Raw genomic sequence first — 22,645 nt, forward strand, 5'->3', positions numbered from 1 at the left:
CTCACAAGGCATTGGTCGGCCCGGGGCTATAGCAGAAGACACTTGCCCAAGGTGCCACGCAGTGGGACTGAACCCAGAACCATGTGGTTGGTTAGCAAGCTACTTACCACACAGCCACTCCTGCGCCTGATTTTGATGAGGTAGCTGTTAATTTTTAAAACGATATTGTAGGGTTGGTGTGAGAGACCAGATCTGGCCAGTTTGAACATAAAACAGGCAGAATACTTTTGGCCAGATATGGCCGGTTTAAGTGCTAAAGGGTCAATATTTATTTATTTATTCATTTAAGCCCTTATGTTTTTTGTTTGGCTTTTTTTCATTAGACTGCAGCCATAACAGGGCCCAATTTTCTGGGGTACTTGTTGATGATATCACCATCATCATCATCATTTTATGTTGGCCTGAATTGGATGGTTTGACAGGAGCTGGTGCGTCAGAGGACTGTACCGAGCCCCACCTCCTCATTCCCCCTACTCTCTCTTTACTCTTTTACTTGTTTCAGTCATCTGACTGCAGCCATGCTGGAGCAGCGCCTTTAATCGAGCAACTCGACCCCGGGACTTATTCTTTTGTAAGCCCAGTACTTATTCTATTGGTCTCTTTTGCCGAACCGCTAAGTGACGGGGACATAAACACACCAGCATCGGTTGTCGAGCAATGCTAGGGGGACAAACACAGACACACAAACACATACACAAACATATATATATATATATATATATATATACATACACATACATATATATGACGGGCTTCTTTCAGTTTCTGTCTACCAAATCCACTCACAAGGCTTTGGTCGGCCCGAGGCTATAGTAGAAGACACTTGTCCAAGGTGCCACGCAGTGGGACTGAACCCGGAACCATGTGGTTGGTAAGCAAGCTACTTACCACACAGCCATATATATATATATATTTATACGACGGGCTTCTTTCAGTTTCCGTCTACCAAATCCACTCACAAGGCTTTGGTCGGCCCGAGGCTATAGTAGAAGACACTTGTCCAAGGTGCCACGCAGTGGGACTGAACCCGGAACCATGTGGTTGGTAAGCAAGCTACTTACCACACAGCCATATATATATATATATATTTATACGACGGGCTTCTTTCAGTTTCCGTCTACCAAATCCACTCACAAGGCTTTGGTCGGCCCGGGGCTATAGTAGAAGACACTTGTCCAAGGTGCCACGCAGTGGGACTGAACCCGGAACCATGTGGTTGGTAAGCAAGCTACTTACCACACAGCCATATATATATATATATTTATACGACGGGCTTCTTTCAGTTTCCGTCTACCAAATCCACTCACAAGGCTTTGGTCGGCCCGAGGCTATAGTAGAAGACACTTGTCCAAGGTGCCACGCAGTGGGACTGAACCCGGAACCATGTGGTTGGTAAGCAAGCTACTTACCACACAGCCATATATATATATATATATTTATACGACGGGCTTCTTTCAGTTTCCGTCTACCAAATCCACTCACAAGGCTTTGGTCGGCCCGAGGCTATAGTAGAAGACACTTGTCCAAGTTGTCACGCAGTGGGACTGAACCCGGAACCATGTGGTTGGTAAGCAAGCTACTTACCACACAGCCATATATATATATTTATACGACGGGCTTCTTTCAGTTTCCGTCTACCAAATCCACTCACAAGGCTTTGGTCGGCCCGAGGCTATAGTAGAAGACACTTGTCCAAGTTGTCACGCAGTGGGACTGAACCCGGAACCATGTGGTTGGTAAGCAAGCTACTTACCACACAGCCATATATATATATATATTTATACGACGGGCTTCTTTCAGTTTCCGTCTACCAAATCCACTCACAAGGCTTTGGTCGGCCCGAGGCTATAGTAGAAGACACTTGCCCAAGGTGCCACGCAGTGGGACTGAACCCGGAACCATGTGGTTGGTAAGCAAGCTACTTACCACACAGCAACTCCTGCGCCTATTTGCATTTTTTAATTTTTGTTTTTATTTATATTTTTTTGTGTATTTGCTTTTTTTTTTTAAATTTTTGTTGTTATATTTGTGTCGCAATCGGCATGAACAGGTGAGCCGTCATACCTTCCGACACGAACTACAGTTGCAGCAGCAGCAGCGGTTACTTCACACGAGGCAGACCAACTGCAGCTTGTGCACCGGTTTAAGGAGCTGCGTCGTCAGCAGATACAGCAGCAGGAGATGCTGATGCATCAACAGAAACAACAGCTGATGCTCCTCCGACAGGAAATGGAACAACGACAGAAGGTTATGGCCAACCTCCACGCAGGTAATCATCATCATCATCATCATCGTTTAACGTCTGTTTTCCATGCTAGCATGGGTTGGACGGTTCAACCGGCGCCTGGGAAGCCAGGAGGCTGCACCAGGCTCCAGTCTGATCTGACAGTGTTTCTACAGCTGTTCCGTGAGTGTATTGGGTGCTTTTTATCTCACTACCTCCTCCGCCTCCTCCTCATCATCATCATCATTTAACGTCCGTTGTCCATGCTAGCATGGGTTGGACGGTTCGACCAGGGTCTGGGAAGCCAGGAGGCTGCACCAGGCTCCAGTCTGATCTGGCAGTGTTTCTACAGCTGTTCCGTGAGTGTATTGGGTGCTTTTTACCTCACTACCTCCTCCGCCTCCTCCTCATCATCATCATCATTTAACGTCCGTTGTCCATGCTAGCATGGGTTGGACGGTTCAACCGGCGCCTGGGAAGCCAGGAGGCTGCACCAGGCTCCAGTCTGATCTGACAGTGTTTCTACAGCTGTTCCGTGAGTGTATTTGGTGCTTTTTATCTCACTACCTCCTCCTCCTCCTCATCATCATCGTTTAATGTCCGTTTTCCATGCTAGCATGGGTTGGGCGCTTCAACCGGGGTCTGGGTAGCCAGGAGGCTGTACCAGGCTCCAGTCTGATCTGGCAGTGTTTCTACAGCTGGATGCCCTTCCTAACACCAACCATTCTGTGAGTGTAGTGGGTGCTTTTTACATGCCACCGGCACAGGGCCCAGACGAGGCTGGCAACGGCCACGATCAGTTGGTGCTTTTTATGTGCCACCAGCACAGAATGTGGAGGTATTATTTAACACAATGACCAGATGGCCACCACTCCTGTTCGACTGGTCTACCAATTCTTTGGTATCCTACTGGTTCTTTCCTTTGTCTTGGGTCATGGCTGTGTTATCACCCTGGGCTAACCAAGGCCTTGTCAATGAGATTAGTTGATAGAGATTATAGTAAAGTTGTGTGTGTGTATACACACTCACATGGCCTAATGGTTAGGGTATTGCACCTTTGATTGCATATATACCACAACCAATACTGCTTGTACTACCACCAACGCCACAACCACAGCTACAAACAGCACTACCGCCAACACCACCACCAATACCATGTACACTACCACAACTACAAACAGCACTCCCACCAACACCACAACCAATACCATCTACACTACCATAACCACAACTACAAACAGCACTACCACCAACACCACAACCAATACCATCTACACTACCACAACCACAACTACAAACAGTACTACCACTAACACCACAACCAATGCCATCTACACTACCACCAATACAACTATAAAGAACACTACAACCAATACTGCTTCTACTACCACCAACCCCATAACCACAACTACAAACAGCACTACCACCAACACCACAACCAATACCATCTACACTACCACCAATACAACTATAAACAACACTACAACCAATACTGCTTCTACTACCACCAACACCATAACCACAACTACAAACTGCACTACCACAACCACAACTACAAACAGCACTACCACTAACACCACAACCAATACCATCTACACTACCACCAATACAACTATAAACAACACTACAACCAATACTGCTTCTACTACCACCAACACCATAACCACAACTACAAACAGCACTACCACCCAACACCACAACCAATACTGCCTGAACTACCACCAACACCACAACTACCAACCACACTACCAGCACCACCAGTACAACTACCACCAACACCACTACCAACAACACAACCAGCACCACCAATACAACTACCACCTATACTACCACCACCACCACCAGTACTACCTGCACTGATCAATATAATCAACCAACATAATTACTACCAACACCAGCTCCGCCATCACCAACTCAAGCATAATTGCTATGGACACCACAACTACAACAATCACCACAACCACTCTAGGACTACCTCCAGTACTGCCACAGATTCCATCTACACTGCTAGCATCACCATCACTGATGGACAATACTATTTCTGTTCTAAAGCCTGCTCCCACTTCTTCTTGCCTCGCTCTCTCTTGCCCCTACCTCTCTCTCTCTTGTCCCTACCTCCCTCTCTCTTGCCCCTCCCTCTCTCTCGTCCCTCCCTCTCTCTCTTGCCCCTCCCTCTCTCTCGTCCCTCCCTCTCTCTCTTGCCCCTACCTCTCTCTCTCTTGTCCCTACCTCCCTCTCTCTTTCCCCTCCCTCTCTCTCGTCCCTCCCTCTCTCTCTTGCCCCTCCCTCTCTGTCTCGCACATCCCTCTCTCTCTTTTGCTCCTCCCTCTCTCTTGCCCCTCTCCTGCATCTCTCTTTCTCTCTTGCCCCCTCTTTCTCTTGCTCTTCCCTCTCTCTCTTGCCCCTCCCTCTCTCTCTTTTGCTCCTCCCTCTCTCTTGCCCCTCCCTCTCTTGCCCCTCTCTCTTGCCCCTCTCCTGCATCTCTCTTTCTCTCTTGTCCCCTCTTTCTCTTGCTCTTCCCTCTCTCTCTTGCCCCTCCCTCTCTCTCTTGCCCATTCCTCTCCCTCTTGCCCCTCTCTCTCTCTTGCCCCTCCCTCTCCCTCTTGCCCCTCCCTCCCTCTCTTGCCCCTCTCCTGCATCTCTCTTGCACCTCTCCTCCTGCCTCTCTCTCTAATATTCTGTTGTGATAAAACCTGACACCTATTCTTTCAGATGGTGCTGCAGCTGGTCTGATACACCACCATGTGAAAGCAGAAACACCCCACAGAATTCACTTGCATGTCCCCGCAGTGCCATCGGCAACTTCTCTGCACTCAAAGGTCTGTATACCCTCCTTGTTCTTTTAAAAGACTATTCTTTTCTCCAGGACTGAACAAATATGTCAGTGATACTCTGAGTTGCAAAGGGAGTACACCAGCAGCTCCACATGAAATATAATTCAGGGATAGAGTACATTATTTACATTATTTACATTTGATGGATGTTTGTCCTCATCTTGTTTATCAAAGAAGCTTGAGAGGCGGTTGGATGGAACCTACACTCGCCTCCTTATGAGAGCTCAAAATCTCTCGTGGAAGCGCCATTCAACCAAAGTACAAATATATGGGAAACTACCACCTGTGTCATCTCTTGTGAAAGGTAAGAGAGTCCAGTTTGCTGGACATTGTTGTAGAGCTGAAAAAGAAGTAATTTCTACTCTTCTCCTCTGGAAGCCATCTGCTCGCAATACCAGAGGGCACACACTCTCCTACCCTGATGTAATCTCCAGGGATACAGGCATCCAGCAACAGGACCTCCGTAATGCCATGATGGACCGTGAAGTCTGGCGTAACATAGTAAATTCCATTGTCTCGACCACGGTCGAACAATGATGATGATGATTGTTGTTGACATGTTTCGGCTGATATACACTCCAGCCTTCATCAGGTGTCTTGGGGAAATTTCAAACCTGGATTCGCATTCCTAAGGTATTTTTCATTGCTATTATTATTATTATCATTATTCCAGACCGGGCGTTGTGAGTGTTTATTGAGCGAAAACACCTAAAAGCTCCACGAGGCTCCGGCAGGGGATGGTGGTGATCCCTGCTGTACTCTTTCACCACAACTTTCTCTCACTCTTACTTCCTGTTTCTGTTGTACCTGTATTTCAAAGGGGCCGGCCTTGTCACTCTCTGTGTCACGCTGAATATCCCCGAGAACTATGTTAAGGCTGCATGTGTCTGTGGAGTACTCAGCCACTTGCACGTTAATTTCACGGGCAGGCTGTTCCGTTGATTCGGATCAACCGAAACCCTCGTCGTCGTAACCGACGGAGTGCTTCCATCCATTATCATTATTATTATTATTATTATTCAGGTCACTGCCTGGAATCGAACTCAGAATCTTGGGGTTTGTAGCTCGCGCTCTTAACCACTACGCCATATGCATTTTCTTATATTTTCTGAATCCAAATATGTATATATTGGGTTGATGCATAACATTGGTCAACAAGTATTTTTCATCAAGAGTGTAGTGAGTACATTTTACATGCCACCGGCACAAGGGCCAATCAGAGGGCACTGGCATCGGCTATGTTCAAATGGTGTTTTATATATATATACTAGCAGTATCGCCCGGCGTTGCTCGGGTTTGTAAGGGAAATAACTATATAAGCATTTTTAGAGAGTTATAGCCCAAAAATAGCAAAAAAATGGAAAAAAAATTATGGTAAATTTTTTTTGAGAGTTAAAAAGGTCGAGTTGCGTCCCCTAGACAGTCTGTGGTTTGTGTTTCTGATTCTCGACCCCATGTCGAATTTATCGATTTTTTTCAGAACTGGGGGAACTTTTCAAAATTTTTGCTGCGTTAGTTTTGAATTATGACATTGGGCTATGTGTGTGTCAAGTTTCATCAGAATCGGTTGAAAGCCGTGGTCAGGGTGAGGGTACAACCTGACAGACACACACACAGACACGCACACAGACAAACTGCCATTTATATATAGAGAGAGATGACAGACTTCTTTCAATTTCCGTTAACTAAATCCACCCACACAGCTTTTGTCAGCCCATAGCTATAGTGGAAGACACTTGCCCCAGGTGCCAGCGATATGTTAGGATTGAACCTAGAACCATGTGAAGCAAACTTATTTCCATACTGTCACATTAAAACTAATTGCATCTTTTGGGTTTTTTTTCCTTCCTCTTTCATCCCACTCTTACTTTCCAGGATGACATCATATCAAGTTCTGAAGATGAATACTCACCAAATATTGAGGAGCAGAGACTGGATGGCTTCCACGTGTTACCTGAAGATGCTGGGAGTGATGACGATCATGAGGGCCACTGCAACCAAATGAATTCCCCTAGGAGGGGTGAAGCAAATTACATCGACCCAAACGATGTCCCTTGCAGAGGTGAGGAGAATCCACCTCTGCACTGGACCAGCAGCCACTGCAATGATGAAGTGAGGTGTCTTGAAGACACTCCTGCTTTGACCACCACTTCTGATGATCTTGAATGTCTTCAGCCTATTAGTGTGAGTATCTTTTAAAGTTATTTAACCCCAGGTTAAATGTGGTGCTATAGAGCTCAAATCAAATGTATTCTGACCTTGTGCCTTTATATAAAGGATTATTATTATTATTATTATTGAGTGAGAGAGCAGTTCATGCCATCAAAATGACACTGGGGTAAAATATACGAAGCCCAATATACCCATCATGACTACTACTCCTCTGATAAGGGTACACCAGGCACATGCATCACAACCATATGTGCGCGACATGGTGATCTCATATCAAGATAAACAGCACATGACCTTGCAGGTGGGGTCCAGTTAGAATTTTCTTCAGGTTGAGTAGCTCATCATGCTCAAAAGGTCCCTGAATAAGGGTTGTTTAAGGATGTTGAAAGAACCACCCGTGTTTCCAGAGGTGAATTATTCAAACCCCAAAGAATCCCTCTCAACACATGGCTATGATGCTCCCCCACTACTTCTGCTAGTGATCAGAGATGCACATATCGTCAGCCACTAAGGGACATGCTCAACTGGTTAAGGTCAAACAACTGACAACCAAATCTGTGGTATTGAGCAGAATATTTGCTGTAGCCCATCTTTTATACCAAGACAAAACAATGTACATGATAACACTTCCAATCAGTTAAGATCAGAAGCCATGAGAGCCACTGTCTGGTACTGCATCAGGGCATTTATTATTATTATTATTATTATTATTATTATTATTATTATTTATTATTATTATTATTTATTATTTATTATTATTATTATTATTATTATTATTATTATTATTTATTATTATTATTATTTATTATTATTATTGTTATTTATTATTTATTATTTATTATTATTATTTATTATTATTATTATTATTATTTATTATTATTATTATTTATTATTTATTATTATTATTTATTATTATTATTATTATTATTATTATTATTTATTATTATTATTATTTATTATTATTTATTATTATTATTATTATTTATTATTATATTATTATTTATTATTATTATTATTATTATTATTATTATTTATTATTATTATTATTTATTATTTATTATTATTATTATTTATTATTATTATTATTATTATTATTATTATTATTTATTATTATTATTATTTAATATTATTATTATTATTTATTATTATTATTATTTATTATTATTATTATTATTTATTATTTATTATTATTATTATTTATTATTATTATTATTTATTATTATTATTTATTATTATTATTATTATTATTATTATTTATTATTATTTATTATTATTATTATTATTATTTATTATTATTATTATTATTATTATTATTATTATTTATTATTATTATTATTATTATTTATTATTATTATTATTTATTATTATTTATTATTATTTATTATTATTATTATTTATTATTTATTATTATTATTATTTATTATTATTATTATTATTATTATTATTATTATTATTATTATTATTTATTATTATTATTTATTATTATTATTATTATTATTATTATTATTATTTATTATTATTATTTATTATTTATTATTATTATTATTATTATTATTTTTATTATTATTATTTATATTATTATTATTATTATTATTATTATTTATTATTATTATTTATTTATTATTATTATATTATTATTATTATTATTATTATTATTATTATTATTATTATTATTTATTTATTATTATTATTTTTATTATTATTTTTATTTATTATTATTATTATTTATTATTATTATTATTATTATTTATTATTTATTATTATTTATTATTATTATTATTATTATTAAGTCAATGAGCTGCCAGAAGCCAGAATTGATAGCACACTGGATGAAACTTTTTACCGCATTTCATTTATCTTTACATTGTGAGTTCAAATTCTGTCGAAGCTGACTTTTCCTTTCATCCTTTCGGGGTCAATAAGTTAAGCTCTGGAGTCAGTGCAATCCACAGGTGCCCTTCCTCCAAAATTGCTGGCCTTGTGTCCATAGTAGAAAATATTATTATAATTGTTACTACTACTACTACTGGTGCTGTAACTGTTTCTATTTCCTTTGTTTCAGGTAAACTACTCTAATCTTGATGACGAGCGACCAATCACATCAGAAATTGGGCGTGAGTATAGTTAACAGCATGGTCACTTTGAACATACACATACATGCATTCATTGCATGCTAAATACATGGATGGATATAATATACTAGCACCGGGTCATAGTGCTAGTGCATGCATATACAGCTGCGTGCATGTGCTCATACACACGAGTACTGTCCAAATCTCCGACCAATCACATACAGCTAGCTGGCATTCAATTGGCGTATCAAGTTTCAGGCATTTTGATTGGGTTTTGGATAGAAAATTCACAAAAAAAGTCACTTCTATTGATTTTTTAATGGCTTTGCAGGGTGACTGGGGAAATGTAAAGATGTGCACGACCACCCTTGGACGGTTTTGAATGACCATAGAAAGTGCGAGCCCTCTAACTGAAAAATTGCGGATCTGTATAAAGGACACAGACATTTTGCCGTTTATATATAGAGAGATAATTTCTTGGTTAGTTACACAACTATCTCCCCCATACTTAGTGGTATGTGGTCCTTCTTTGCTTTCTGAGTTCAAATTCTGTCAGCATCAACTTTGCTTTTCATCCTTTGAGCACTGGGGTTGATTTAATCAACTTTTACCCACTTCCCCAAATTTGCTGGCATAGAAGCGACGGTGGTGGTGATGCAGTTTAGCGCTCCGTTAATATTCTTTGATGCGGAAAGCAGTTTATTAAAAACCGAAATTTCCTCAATTCCAGGTGTAAAGACATTTCAGCAATTACTCGAAGAAGAATTACAGAAAGAGGTACGTGGAATTTTTTTTTATTCTTTGCAATTGGGTGCTTCTTGTGGTGGCAACTAAAAAAAATCATCATCGTCATCATTATTGAGTGAGAGAGCAGCACAAACCATCAAATTGACACTAGGGTACAAATATACCAAGCTCAGTATACCCATCATGACTATCCCTCTATCAAGAGTACATCAGGCACATGTACAACAGCTATATATGTGCAGCTGGTGATCTCATATCAAGATAAACAGCGCATGACATTATTATTATTATTATTGAGTGAGAGAGCAGCGCATGTCATCAAATTGATACCGGGGTACAAATATACGAAGCCCAGTATACCCATCATGACTACCCATCTGATAAGAGTACACTAGGCACATGCATCACAACCATATGTGCGCGATATGGTGATCTCATAACAAGATAAACAGCGCATGATAATGATGCCGTACCAGGCAGTGGCTCTCGTGGCTTCTCATCTTAACTGATTTGAAGTGTTATCATGTACATTGTTTTGTCTTGGTATAAAAGATGGTCTACAGCAAATATTCTGCTCAATACCACAGATTTGCTTGTCAGTTGTTTGACCGTAACCAGTTGAGCATGTCCCTTAGTGGCTGACGATATGTGCATCTCTGATCACGAGCAGAAGTAGTGGGGGAGCATCATAGCCATGTATTGAGAGGGATTCTTTGGGGTTTGAATAATTCACCTCTGGAAACATGGGTGGTTCTTTCAACATCCTTAAACAACCCTTATTCAGGGACCTTTTGAGCAGGATGGGCTACTCAACCTGAAGAAAATTCTAACTGGGCCCCACCTGCAAGGTCATGTGCTGTTTATCTTGATATGAAATCATCATGTCGCGCACATATGGTTGTGATGCATGTGCCTGGTGTACCCTTATCAGACGGGTAGTCATGATGGGTATACTGGGCTTCGTATATTTTACCCCAGTGTCACTTTGATGGCATGCACTGCTCTCTCACTCAATAATAATAATAATAATCCTTTCTACTAAAGGCACAAGGCCTGAAGTTTTGGCGGAGGAAACTAGTCAATTACATCGACCCCAGTGTTACACTGGTACTTAATTTATTGACCCTGAAAAGATGAAGGTCGCCCGGTGTGCTAATGTTTCTGCCAGCTCAGCTCATATATTTCTGCGATAAGTTATTTTAGATAACCACAACCAAATATTTATTTGTGTACTACCATTTTACATCAGATGTGTATACCTACATCATAACAATAATAATAATAATAATTAAAGGAATAATAATGTTAATAAATAACATCATCTGATTGTGTCTCTTTATAGAAGCCCTCCCCTTCATCTCTCCCAGGCAACCCAAAAAGGAATTTCCTGCGACGTGGGGAAGGCATCGCACGGTTCAATCCACCGCCCAACGAGAAATCCATTCAGAGACATGCACAGAGAAAAAACAATCGATCCAAGTCCAGTTCTGCTCCACACCGCACTTTGCCGTTGATGCTGAAAGATCAAAATGTTCCTAAAAGACCTGCCTCTCAGCCAGTCTTGTCTCGAAACAAATCAAAGGTAAACATTTTTTACTTCAAAATCAAATCAAATTCGATGACTGGCGTCCGTGCTAGTGGGGTGCAAAGAGCACCATACGAGCGTGATCATTGACAGAGCGGCTAACCGGCTTCCATGCCGGTGGCACGTAAAAGGGCACCATTCGAGCATGATTGTTTCCAGCGTCGCCTTACTGGCTCTTGTGCCCATGCTAGTAGGGTGCCAAGAGCACCATCCGAGCGTGATCGTTGCCAGAGCAGGCAACTGGCTTCCGTACCAGTGGCACGTAAAAGGGCACCATTTGAGCGTGATCGTTACCAGCGGCGCCTTACTGTCACTTGTACCCGTGCTTGTAGGGTGCCAAGAGCACCATCCGAGCGTGATCGTTGCCAGAGCAGCCAACTGGCTTCTGTACCAGTGGCACGTAAAAGGGCACCATTTGAGCGTGATCGTTACCAAAGTTGCCTTACTAGCACCTGTGCCAGTGGTATGTGTAAAAGGATTCGAGCGAGGTCGTTGTCAGTACCGCCTGACTGGCCCCCGTACCGGTGGCACATTAATAGCACCCACTACACTCTCACAGTGGTTGGCGTTAAGAAGGACATCCAGCTGTAGAAACTCTGCCAAATCAAGATTGGAGCCTGGTGCAACCATCTGGTTCGCCAGCCCTCAGTCAAAATCGTCCAACCCATGCTAGCATGGAAAGTGGACGTTAAACGATGATGTTATATAATATATATATATATATATATATATATATATATATATATACATATATATATATATATATATATATATACATATATATATATGTAAATGTAAAAAATACAAACTGTGACAAGAACGTAAAACATTTAGGAGACGATACTAAAAACACGGACAGGACATTCGAAGCCTTCAATCTTCAGTCAAGAACCGGATCATCCTCGCAATTTCGGCTAATTAATCTTGAGATTGCTCCGATCTGGCCAGCCCCATATATATATATATATATATATATATATATACATACTGACCTACATTGTTACTGCTCTCTAGTAAAACTAAACCATGAAACAAAACAAACATTTTTTAAAGTATTTTAATTATCTATTAATTTAGGTTTATGGAAAATTAATGTTTGTTTATTTGTTTATGAATTTTTTTCAATTTTTTCCAGGAAACAAAAATCGAGTTTGGGAAAAATCAGTGTAAGCCTCCGATATGTCCACCACCTACTAACCGTTGCCGATCGAAATCTGCAGCAGCCAAACCCATGTCGTCATCTTCCTCACAATCTCCGTCGTTACCATCATCACAGAAACCACAGACGACTACAGTAAGGATGCTGGCAACGACCCCTTTAACACCCTCCTCTCATTGCTCAGTCGGTTCTTCACAGAAGCCACTGACAATTACAAGATCGGCAGCCGCAATGTCTGGGCCCCTTTCTCATTTATTGAGGACCCCAGCAATGACTGCACCCTCTAGCATAACTGAAGGGGGCAACGGAAATGGCACTGGTGACATAAACGAGTTGGTAGACATCCAGTCATTGGTAACCACAGGTGCAGGCATTCCTGCAAACCCTAAGGATGTCGAGAAGATCTTGAGGGCAATTTACGAAGGTCAACCACTGCCAGGGGACTCTGAGCAAAAGGAGGAGGAGGAGACTGCGGGCAACGGTTCAGCCTTACTGAATGAAAGCATAACTAACAGTGTCGAAGTAAGTTTATTGAGAGAAGGGTCCTGGAAGCTTGGTGCCCACATCTCAGCTTTCCAACAATACAATGTTTTCTCTTGCTTTATGCACACGAGCAAACATACACACACACGCACGCACAGATACACACGCATTCAATCATACATACATACACACACACGCACGCAAAGATACACACGCATTCACTCATACATACATACACACACACGCACGCACAGATACACACGCATTCACTCATACATACATACACACACACGCACGCACAGATACACACGCATTCACTCATACATACATACACACACACGCACGCACAGATACACACACATTCACTCATACATACATACACACACACGCACGCACAGATACACACGCATTCACTCATACATACATACACACACACGCACGACAGATACACACGCATTCACTCATACATACATACACACACACGCACGCACAGATACACACGCATTCACTCATACATACATACACACACACGCACGCACAGATACACACGCATTCACTCATACATACATACACACACACGCACGCACAGATACACACGCATTCACTCATACATACATACACACACACGCACGCACAGATACACACGCATTCACTCATACATACATACACACACACGCACGCACAGATACACACGCATTCACTCATACATACATACACACACACGCACGCACAGATACACACGCATTCACTCATACATACATACACACACACGCACGCACAGATACACACGCATTCACTCATACATACATACACACACACGCACGCACAGATACACACGCATTCACTCATACATACATACACACACACGCACGCACAGATACACACGCATTCACTCATACATACATACAGAAACTCGCACGCACAGATACACACGCATTCACTCATACATACATACACACACACGCACGCACAGATACACACGCATTCACTCATACATACATACACACACACGCACGCACAGATACACACGCATTCACTCATACATACATACACACACACGCACGCACAGATACACACGCATTCACTCATACATACATACACACACACGCACGCACAGATACACACGCATTCACTCATACATACATACACAAACACGCACGCACAGATACACACGCATTCACTCATACATACATACACACACACGCACGCACAGATACACACGCATTCACTCATACATACATACACACACACGCACGCACAGATACACACGCATTCACTCATACATACATACACACACACGCACGCACAGATACACACGCATTCACTCATACATACATACACACACACGCACGCACAGATACACACGCATTCACTCATACATACATACACACACACGCACGCACAGATACACACGCATTCACTCATACATACATACACACACACGCACGCACAGATACACACGCATTCACTCATACATACATACACACACACGCACGCACAGATACACACGCATTCACTCATACATACACACACACACACGCACGCACAGATACACACGCATTCACTCATACATACATACACACACACGCACGCACAGATACACACGCATTCACTCATACATACATACACACACACGCACGCACAGATACACACGCATTCACTCATACATACATACACACACACGCACGCACAGATACACACGCATTCACTCATACATACATACACACACACGCACGCACAGATACACACGCATTCACTCATACATACATACACACACACGCACGCACAGATACACACGCATTCACTCATACATACATACACACACACGCACGCACAGATACACACGCATTCACTCATACATACATACACACACACGCACGCACAGATACACACGCATTCACTCATACATACATACACACACACGCACGCACAGATACACACGCATTCACTCATACATACATACACACACACGCACGCACAGATACACACGCATTCACTCATACATACATACACACACACGCACGCACAGATACACACGCATTCACTCATACATACATACATACACAAACATGCACACATATATACACACACGCATTCACTCATACACATACACATTCACACATACTTACACACACACACACAGATACACACACACACATACATACACACACATGCATGCACAGATACACACACGCATTCACTCATACACATACACACACATTCACACATACATACACACACACGCATACATACACACACATGCACACACAGATACACACACACATTCACTCATACACATACACACACATTCACACATATATACACACACACGCATACATACACACACATGCACACACAGATACACACACACATTCACTCATACACATACACACACATTCACACATATATACACACGCACGCATACATACACACACATGCACACAGATACACACACGCATTCACTCATACACATACACACACATTCACACATATATACACACACACACACGCATATATCACAGATCAAAGATGTTCCAGCTGTGACTATCCTGTCTTATTTAGACATAGTGTATCTAAGACTATGTTATCTAATGTGTAATGTACATATTTAATCTACGACAACAACAGAACGGACACATTAGGTAATGTACTCCTAGATACACTATGTTAAGAAACAACATGATCATGACTTGAATACCTTTAACCATAGGTCAGCTGGATCAGGACTGACCTGTGGCTGAACAAGAACAAGAAAGGACACGTTAGCTAATGTACTCCTAGATACACAATGTCTTCAGAAAAGAATGGATGGTCATGGTTAGACTCTATTGTATTTTATGCTAATTATATCTCATTTGTCTTTGTTAGGTCGAAACCAAAGATTTAGCAGAGTTTGAATTTATGGAACAATTAGCCGATGACATGTCTTTCTGCAGCGATTCTTCCGTTGTGGTCAAGTTCATGCACAAACGTCTTCCATACAATGTAAGTGATTGTTATTATTGTTATATACATATATATACGACGGGCTTCTTTCAGTTTCCGTCTACCAAATCCACTCACAAGGCTCTGGTTGGCCCGAGGCTATAGTAGAAGACACTTACCCAAGGTTCCACGCAGTGGGACTGAACCCGGAACCATGTGGTTGATAAACAAGCTACTTACCACACAGCCACTCCTGTGCCTATGTATATATACTCCTACTCCTTTGCATATATATATATATATACGATGGGCTTCTTTCAGTTTCTGTCTACCAAATCCACTCACAAGGCTTTGGTCGGCCTGGGGCTATAGCAGAAGACACTTGCCCAAGGTGCCATGCAGTGGGACTGAACCCGGAACCATGTGGTTGGTAAGCAAGCTACTTACCACACAGCCACTCCTGCGCCTATATATATACTCCTACTCCTATGCGTATATATATATATATACGATGGGCTTCTTTCAGTTTCCGTCTACCAAATCCACTCACAAGGCATTGGTCGGCCCGAGGCTATAGTAGAAAACACTTGCCCAAGGTGCCACGCAGTGGGACTGAACCCGGAACCATGTGGTTTGTAAGCAAGCTACTTACCACATGGCCTTGTACCTAGAGTAGAAAGTATTATTATTATTGTTGTTGATGTTGTATTGTCTTTTTATCTTTTTGTTTTTTGATATTTTATATAGGCTTCCAAGCTGACAGCCGCTCACACAGGTCCAACGTCCCTACCTGATTCATGGAGAGAAAGGTATTGTATATATGTTGAAATAGATGCGTGCCTGCGTGTGTTGGTGTGTGCATTCTTTTGTTCTTTACAGTCGTTTGACTGCGGCCATGCTGGAGCACCACCCTAAAGGCTTTTAGTTGAAGGAACCAACTGCAGGACTTAGTCTTAGTCAGCCTGCTACTTATTCTGTCGGTCTCTTTTTTCCAAACCGCTAAGTTACAGGAACATAAACACACCAACACATCACTTGTCAAGCAATGGTGGGGTGGGGGAGAGGGACAAACAAAGATGCACACACATACGTATGTATATATATATATGCATATATATATATACACACACACACACACACACACACACATATATATATATATATATTGTTCTACACCTTACAATCATGAAAATGAATAAAAGTATAGGCACAGGCATGGCTGTGTGGTAAGAAGCTTGCTTCCCAATTACATGGTTCCGGGTTCAGTCCCACTGCATGGCACCTTGGGCAGGTGTCTTCTACTATAGCCTTGGGCTGACCAAAGCTTTGTGAGTGGATTTGGTAGACAGAAACTGAAAGAAGACCATCATACATATGTGTGTGTGTGTGTGTGTGTTCCCTCTACCACCACTTGACAACCAATGTTGGTATGTTTATGTTCCTGTAACTTAGCAGTTCGGCAAAAGAGATCAATAGAGTAAGTGCCAGGTTTAAAGGAAAGAAAAAAAGTACTGGTGTCAATACATTCGACTATAAATTCTTCAAGGTGATGCCCCAGCATGGCCGCAGTCTAATGCCTGAAACAAGTACAAGCTAAAAGACATATATATTTATATATGTGTGTGTTGTGTATATTTTAATGTAGTATACCAGCTTGGAACATGTATTAAATGATGGTGATGACGTGCACCCAAATACTCACACGCACATTTTGTTTGTTCCTTCTCGAGCTATGCCTGACTCATAAGGGCCGGTTACCCGGTTTCTTTGACGTATAGGTTCCCCACCTGGACGGGTCGCAGGTGAGCTGCAAGATGCAGGAGGAGAGAGTGAGAAAAAGTTATGGCAAAAGAGTCAGCAGAAGTTCGCCATTACCTTCTGCTGGAGCCACGTGGAGCTTAGGTGTTTTGCTCAAAAACACACACATCGCCCGGTCTGAGATTTGAACCCGCGATCCCTCGACCGCGAGTCCGCTGCTCTAACCACTAGGCCATGTGCCTCCACAATGTTCCTTCTTGAGCCATGCCTGGCTCATGAAAGCCAGTTTTCTTGGCGTAGAGGTTCCCCACCTGGACGGGAGGCCGGTCCGTCGCAGGTAAGCTGCAAGATGCAGGAGGAAAGAATGAGAGAAAGTTGTGGCGAAAGAGTCAGCAGAAGTTTTGCCATTACCTTCTGCCGGAGCCGCGTGGAGATTAGGTGTTTTCGCTCATATTGTCCGGTCTGAGATTCGAACCCGTGATCCTTCGACCGCGAGTCTACTGCTCTAACCACTAGACCATGTACTTCCACACTTGCACATGTGCAACATATACACCACATGCACACACATACAGCACATACACATGCAACGCACATTCAGATATGCACATATACAACACAGCACACTCACATGTGACATTCATACCACACACACATGTAGAGCATTTGCACACACACGCAGGCGGCGAGTTGGCAGAAACGTTAGCACGCCGGGCGAAATGCGTAGCCGTATTTTATCTGCCGTTACGTTTGCCTTTCATCCTTTTGGGGTCGATAAATTAAGTACCAGTTACGCACTGGAGTCGATATAATCGACTTAATCCGTGTGTCTGTCCTTGTTTGTTCCCTCTGTGTTTAGCCCCTTGTGGGTAGTAAAGAAATAGGTATTTCGTCTGCCATTACGTTCTGAGTTCAAATTCCGCCGAGGTCGACTTTGCCTTTCATCCTTTTGGGGTCGATAAATTAAGTACCAGTTACGCACTGGGGTCGATATAATTGACTTTGTCTGTCCTTGTTTGTTCTCTCTGTGTGTAGCCCCTTGTGGGTAATAAAGAAATAGGTATTTCGTCTGCCATTACGTTCTGAGTTCAAATTCCGCCGAGGTCGACTTTGCCTTTCATCCTTTTGGGGTTGATAAATTAGGTACCAGTTACGCACTGGGGTCGATATAATCGACTTAATCCGTGTGTCTGTCCGTGTTTGTCCCCTCTATGTTTAGCCCCTTGTGGGTAGTAAAGAAATAGGTATTTCGTCTGCTGCTACGTTCTGAGTTCAAATTCCGCCAAGGTCGACTTTGCCTTTCATCCTTTTGGGGTTGATAAATTAAGTATCATTTACGCACTGGGGTCGATATAATCGACTTAATCCGTGTGTCTGTCCTTGTTTCTCCTCTCTGTTTTTAGCCCCTTGTGGGTAGTAAAGAAATAGGTATTTCGTCTGCCATTACGTTCTGAGTTCAAATTCCACCGAGGTCGACTTTGCCTTTCATCCTTTTGTGGTCGATAAATTAAGTACCAGTTACGCACTGGGGTCGATATAATCGACTTAATCCGTTTGTCTGTCCTTGTTTCTCCCCTCTATGTTTAGCTCCTTGTGGGTAAAAAAGAAACACACACACACACATATTTAGTTGCTTTTACGAACACCCAATACTTTATTTAATCCTTCCTTCCTTCCTTCTTTCCTTCCTTCATTCATTATGTCTTTTCATCTTCCATTCTGCAGGAATTCAGCACCAAGTCACCGACCATCCGTCCATTCTGTCAATTCCGTCATCTCCGCAGGCAGAGAAGACACTGAGGTGAACGGCATCACAGATTCTGGCTCAGACACAGAGGAGACTTTGTTCAGTTCATCAGAGCACTGCAGCGATGGGGACCTGGCCTACACTGGTGCCGACAGTGGGGAAGACGGTGGGTGTGACGGCAAAATATTTTGGACAGGGGAGGAAGTTACAAATGACGGGTATGTCAGTAAAAAAGACTATAACAGCCGTGACGGTGATACTCAAATGAACGGTGTTGTAGAGTATCAAGAATCTGACAGTGAAGAAAGAGGTGTCAGTTTGGGTCGGCCAGTTGATGCCACGACAACAGGATTTGGGTCCACATTCAGGACTGGGACCATCCAGAATAAAATTGACACCTTGTTCCTGGACTCTTCGCCAAAAAGTCAAAGGGATCGGGAACGAGGGCAAAGGTCAACACAGCAAGTAGAGGTAATTAGAGCAGTTGGTGGGATGGGATTGGGGGTGTCATCAGTGACAGCGACGGCTGCGTCAGAAACGGGTGTCACTTGCAGACAGCGTCAGCATCGGACTCAAGCCAGCGGCAAGGATTCTGGCAGCCACACTATGGGTCATTCTGAAGTCAAGGTTGCAGTCATCCCATTGACGGCGAGAGGAGTCACACGGAAAATTGCCGTGAAAGACGGTGGCAGCCATCGGTCAGTTAGGGGTGGATACATGGAGAAAAGGGTAGGTACTGAGGAGGTGCATGAGTATTCGGTTGGGACCGACACTACCAGAAGCATGACGTGTGGTGGCAGTGGGGAGAGTTTGGGTGGCAGCAGGGGTGGTGGGGGTGGCGTGAAGGGGAAGGGGAAAGATGAAGAGTCAGGGTCAGCTAGGTCTTCGGATTTCTGTTCGTCAGACGAATGCATGACTGATGAGGATGGCACCGTGGTGGTGGTGAGAGAAGCAAGGAGTACCAACAACAGCAACGGCAGGAACTCGGCGGAGCGCTGCAACGACGTCCGCGACAGCTTTGCCGCCGCCGGCGTCCGGGGTAGAGTCACCGGTGCGAGCAACGATTCGCCGTCCCCTTCGGACGAGTCTGACCGCTGCCACACCGACGAGGATAGTGGCAGCGAAAACAACGACAACAGCTATAAAAGAAATGATGACGGTGATAGTGATGACGACGACGATGAGGATGATGATGAGGATGATGAGGATGGTGATGAAGACAGTAAGAGCAGCAATGATGATGCAGATACTTGGAATGACACATGCGATTCCGTGAAGAAGATTGAAGAATCATTGTTCCAGAAAAGTCTCAGTAACAAACAAGATCCAGCTAACGGTGAGCGTTCGTTGTTGTTCTTGTTGTTGTCATTGTTGTCTCGTCTTTTTTTTTACTTTTTTTTATCCCTTGCTTTTCTTATATTTACTCTTTTTACTCTTTACTCTTTTTACTTGTTTCAGTCATTTGACTGCGGCCATGCTGGAGCACCGCCTTTTTTTTAGTCGAGCAAATCGAACCCCGGGACTTATTCTTTTTTGTAAGCCCAGTACTTATTCTATCGGTCTCTTTTTGCCGAACTGCTAAGTGACGGGGACATAAACACACCAGCATCGGTTGTCAAGCAATGCTAGGGGAACAAACACAGACACACAAACATATACACACATACATACATATATATATATATATATATACATATATACGACGGGCTTCTTTAAGTTTCCGTCTACCAAATCCACTCACAAGGCTTTGGTCGGCCCGAGGCTATAGCAGAAGACACTTGCCCAAGATGCCACGCAGTGGGACTGAACTCTGAACCATGTGGTTGGTTAGCAAGCTACTTACCACACAGCCACTCCTGCGCCTGTATTTAGTTAGTTATCTTCCGCTTCTCTGTATTGCAGGTGATGATACCCAGGTTTAATAAATTGGGATCTTTTTGGTTTGAACGGCAGTTTTTTCTAGCGGTGTCATATGAAATTGTCACCCATAATTATGACCCTAGTATCAATCTATTGCATTTCAATCTGTTTTAGGGTTAGAGTTAGGGGTGGGGGCAAGGGTATCTTTTTTTTTCTCCACAAATGTAAATAAACCCAATCTGTTTCTTAAACGAGGGACATATTCATACGGCACAGAATGTTTTTTTTTACCTCAATAGACGTCATTGATTGGTTGAAATTGCAGAAATTGAAGAAAAAAACAACAACAAATATCTTACAAACTATAGAATTTTCTCAATAAAGCCAAGAGAAAAAGCTGTTTTATAAACACATTCTACCAGAATACGAAGTTTAAAAGTGTTTAGTTACGTGGAAATGATTTAAAAAAACTGCCGTTCAAACCGAAAAGATCCAAACGAGGGACATATTCATACGACACAGAATGTTTTTTACCTCAATAGACGTCATTGATTGGTTGAAATTGAAGAAAAAAAAAAACAAATATCTTACAAACTATAGAATTTTCTCAATAAAGCCAAGAGAAAAAGATGTTTTATAAACACATTCTACCAGTATACGAAGTTTAAAAGTGTTTAGTTACGTGGGAATTATTTTTAAAAAACTGCCGGTCAAACCGAAAAGATCCATAAATTGAAATCAAATCCACAGAACATATCATGACCATCACCTGAAAATAAGTTTTATTTCCTTTGTTTATTTAGTGGTCTTGCAAGTGGAGCCAGCAGGTGGTAAATTATCATCACCATCATCATCGGTATCAGCACCACCAACATCGAATCTTATTAGTAAGCTGTTTCCTGCTCTTCAGACCAAATCTCAAAACAGCACCAAAGAAGATGTAAGTATATATATACTCTTTTACTCTTTTACTTGTTTCAGTCATTTGACTGTGGCCATGCTGGAGCACCGCCTTTAGTCGAGCAAATCGACCCCGGGACTTATTCTTTGTAAGCCCAGTACTTATTCTATCGGCCTCT

General features: G+C 42.2%; 1 protein-coding gene across 1 annotated transcript in view; it reads left to right on the top strand.

Moving 5' to 3' along the window:
- LOC115226233 (centromere protein J-like) overlaps positions 1-22,645 on the top strand; it is a 50,520-nt gene that overhangs the window by 7,831 nt on the left and 20,044 nt on the right. The window contains 11 exon segments of the mRNA XM_029797257.2: positions 2,051-2,269; positions 4,937-5,043; positions 6,934-7,242; positions 9,293-9,344; positions 10,033-10,079; positions 11,392-11,631; positions 12,770-13,315; positions 16,145-16,261; positions 16,949-17,010; positions 19,685-21,042; positions 22,370-22,506. Coding sequence (XP_029653117.2) covers positions 2,051-2,269; positions 4,937-5,043; positions 6,934-7,242; positions 9,293-9,344; positions 10,033-10,079; positions 11,392-11,631; positions 12,770-13,315; positions 16,145-16,261; positions 16,949-17,010; positions 19,685-21,042; positions 22,370-22,506 — 3,194 coding nt within the window.

This window comes from Octopus sinensis, linkage group LG29 (genome assembly GCF_006345805.1).
Source record: "Octopus sinensis linkage group LG29, ASM634580v1, whole genome shotgun sequence".
Taxonomy (NCBI): domain Eukaryota; kingdom Metazoa; phylum Mollusca; class Cephalopoda; order Octopoda; family Octopodidae; genus Octopus; species Octopus sinensis.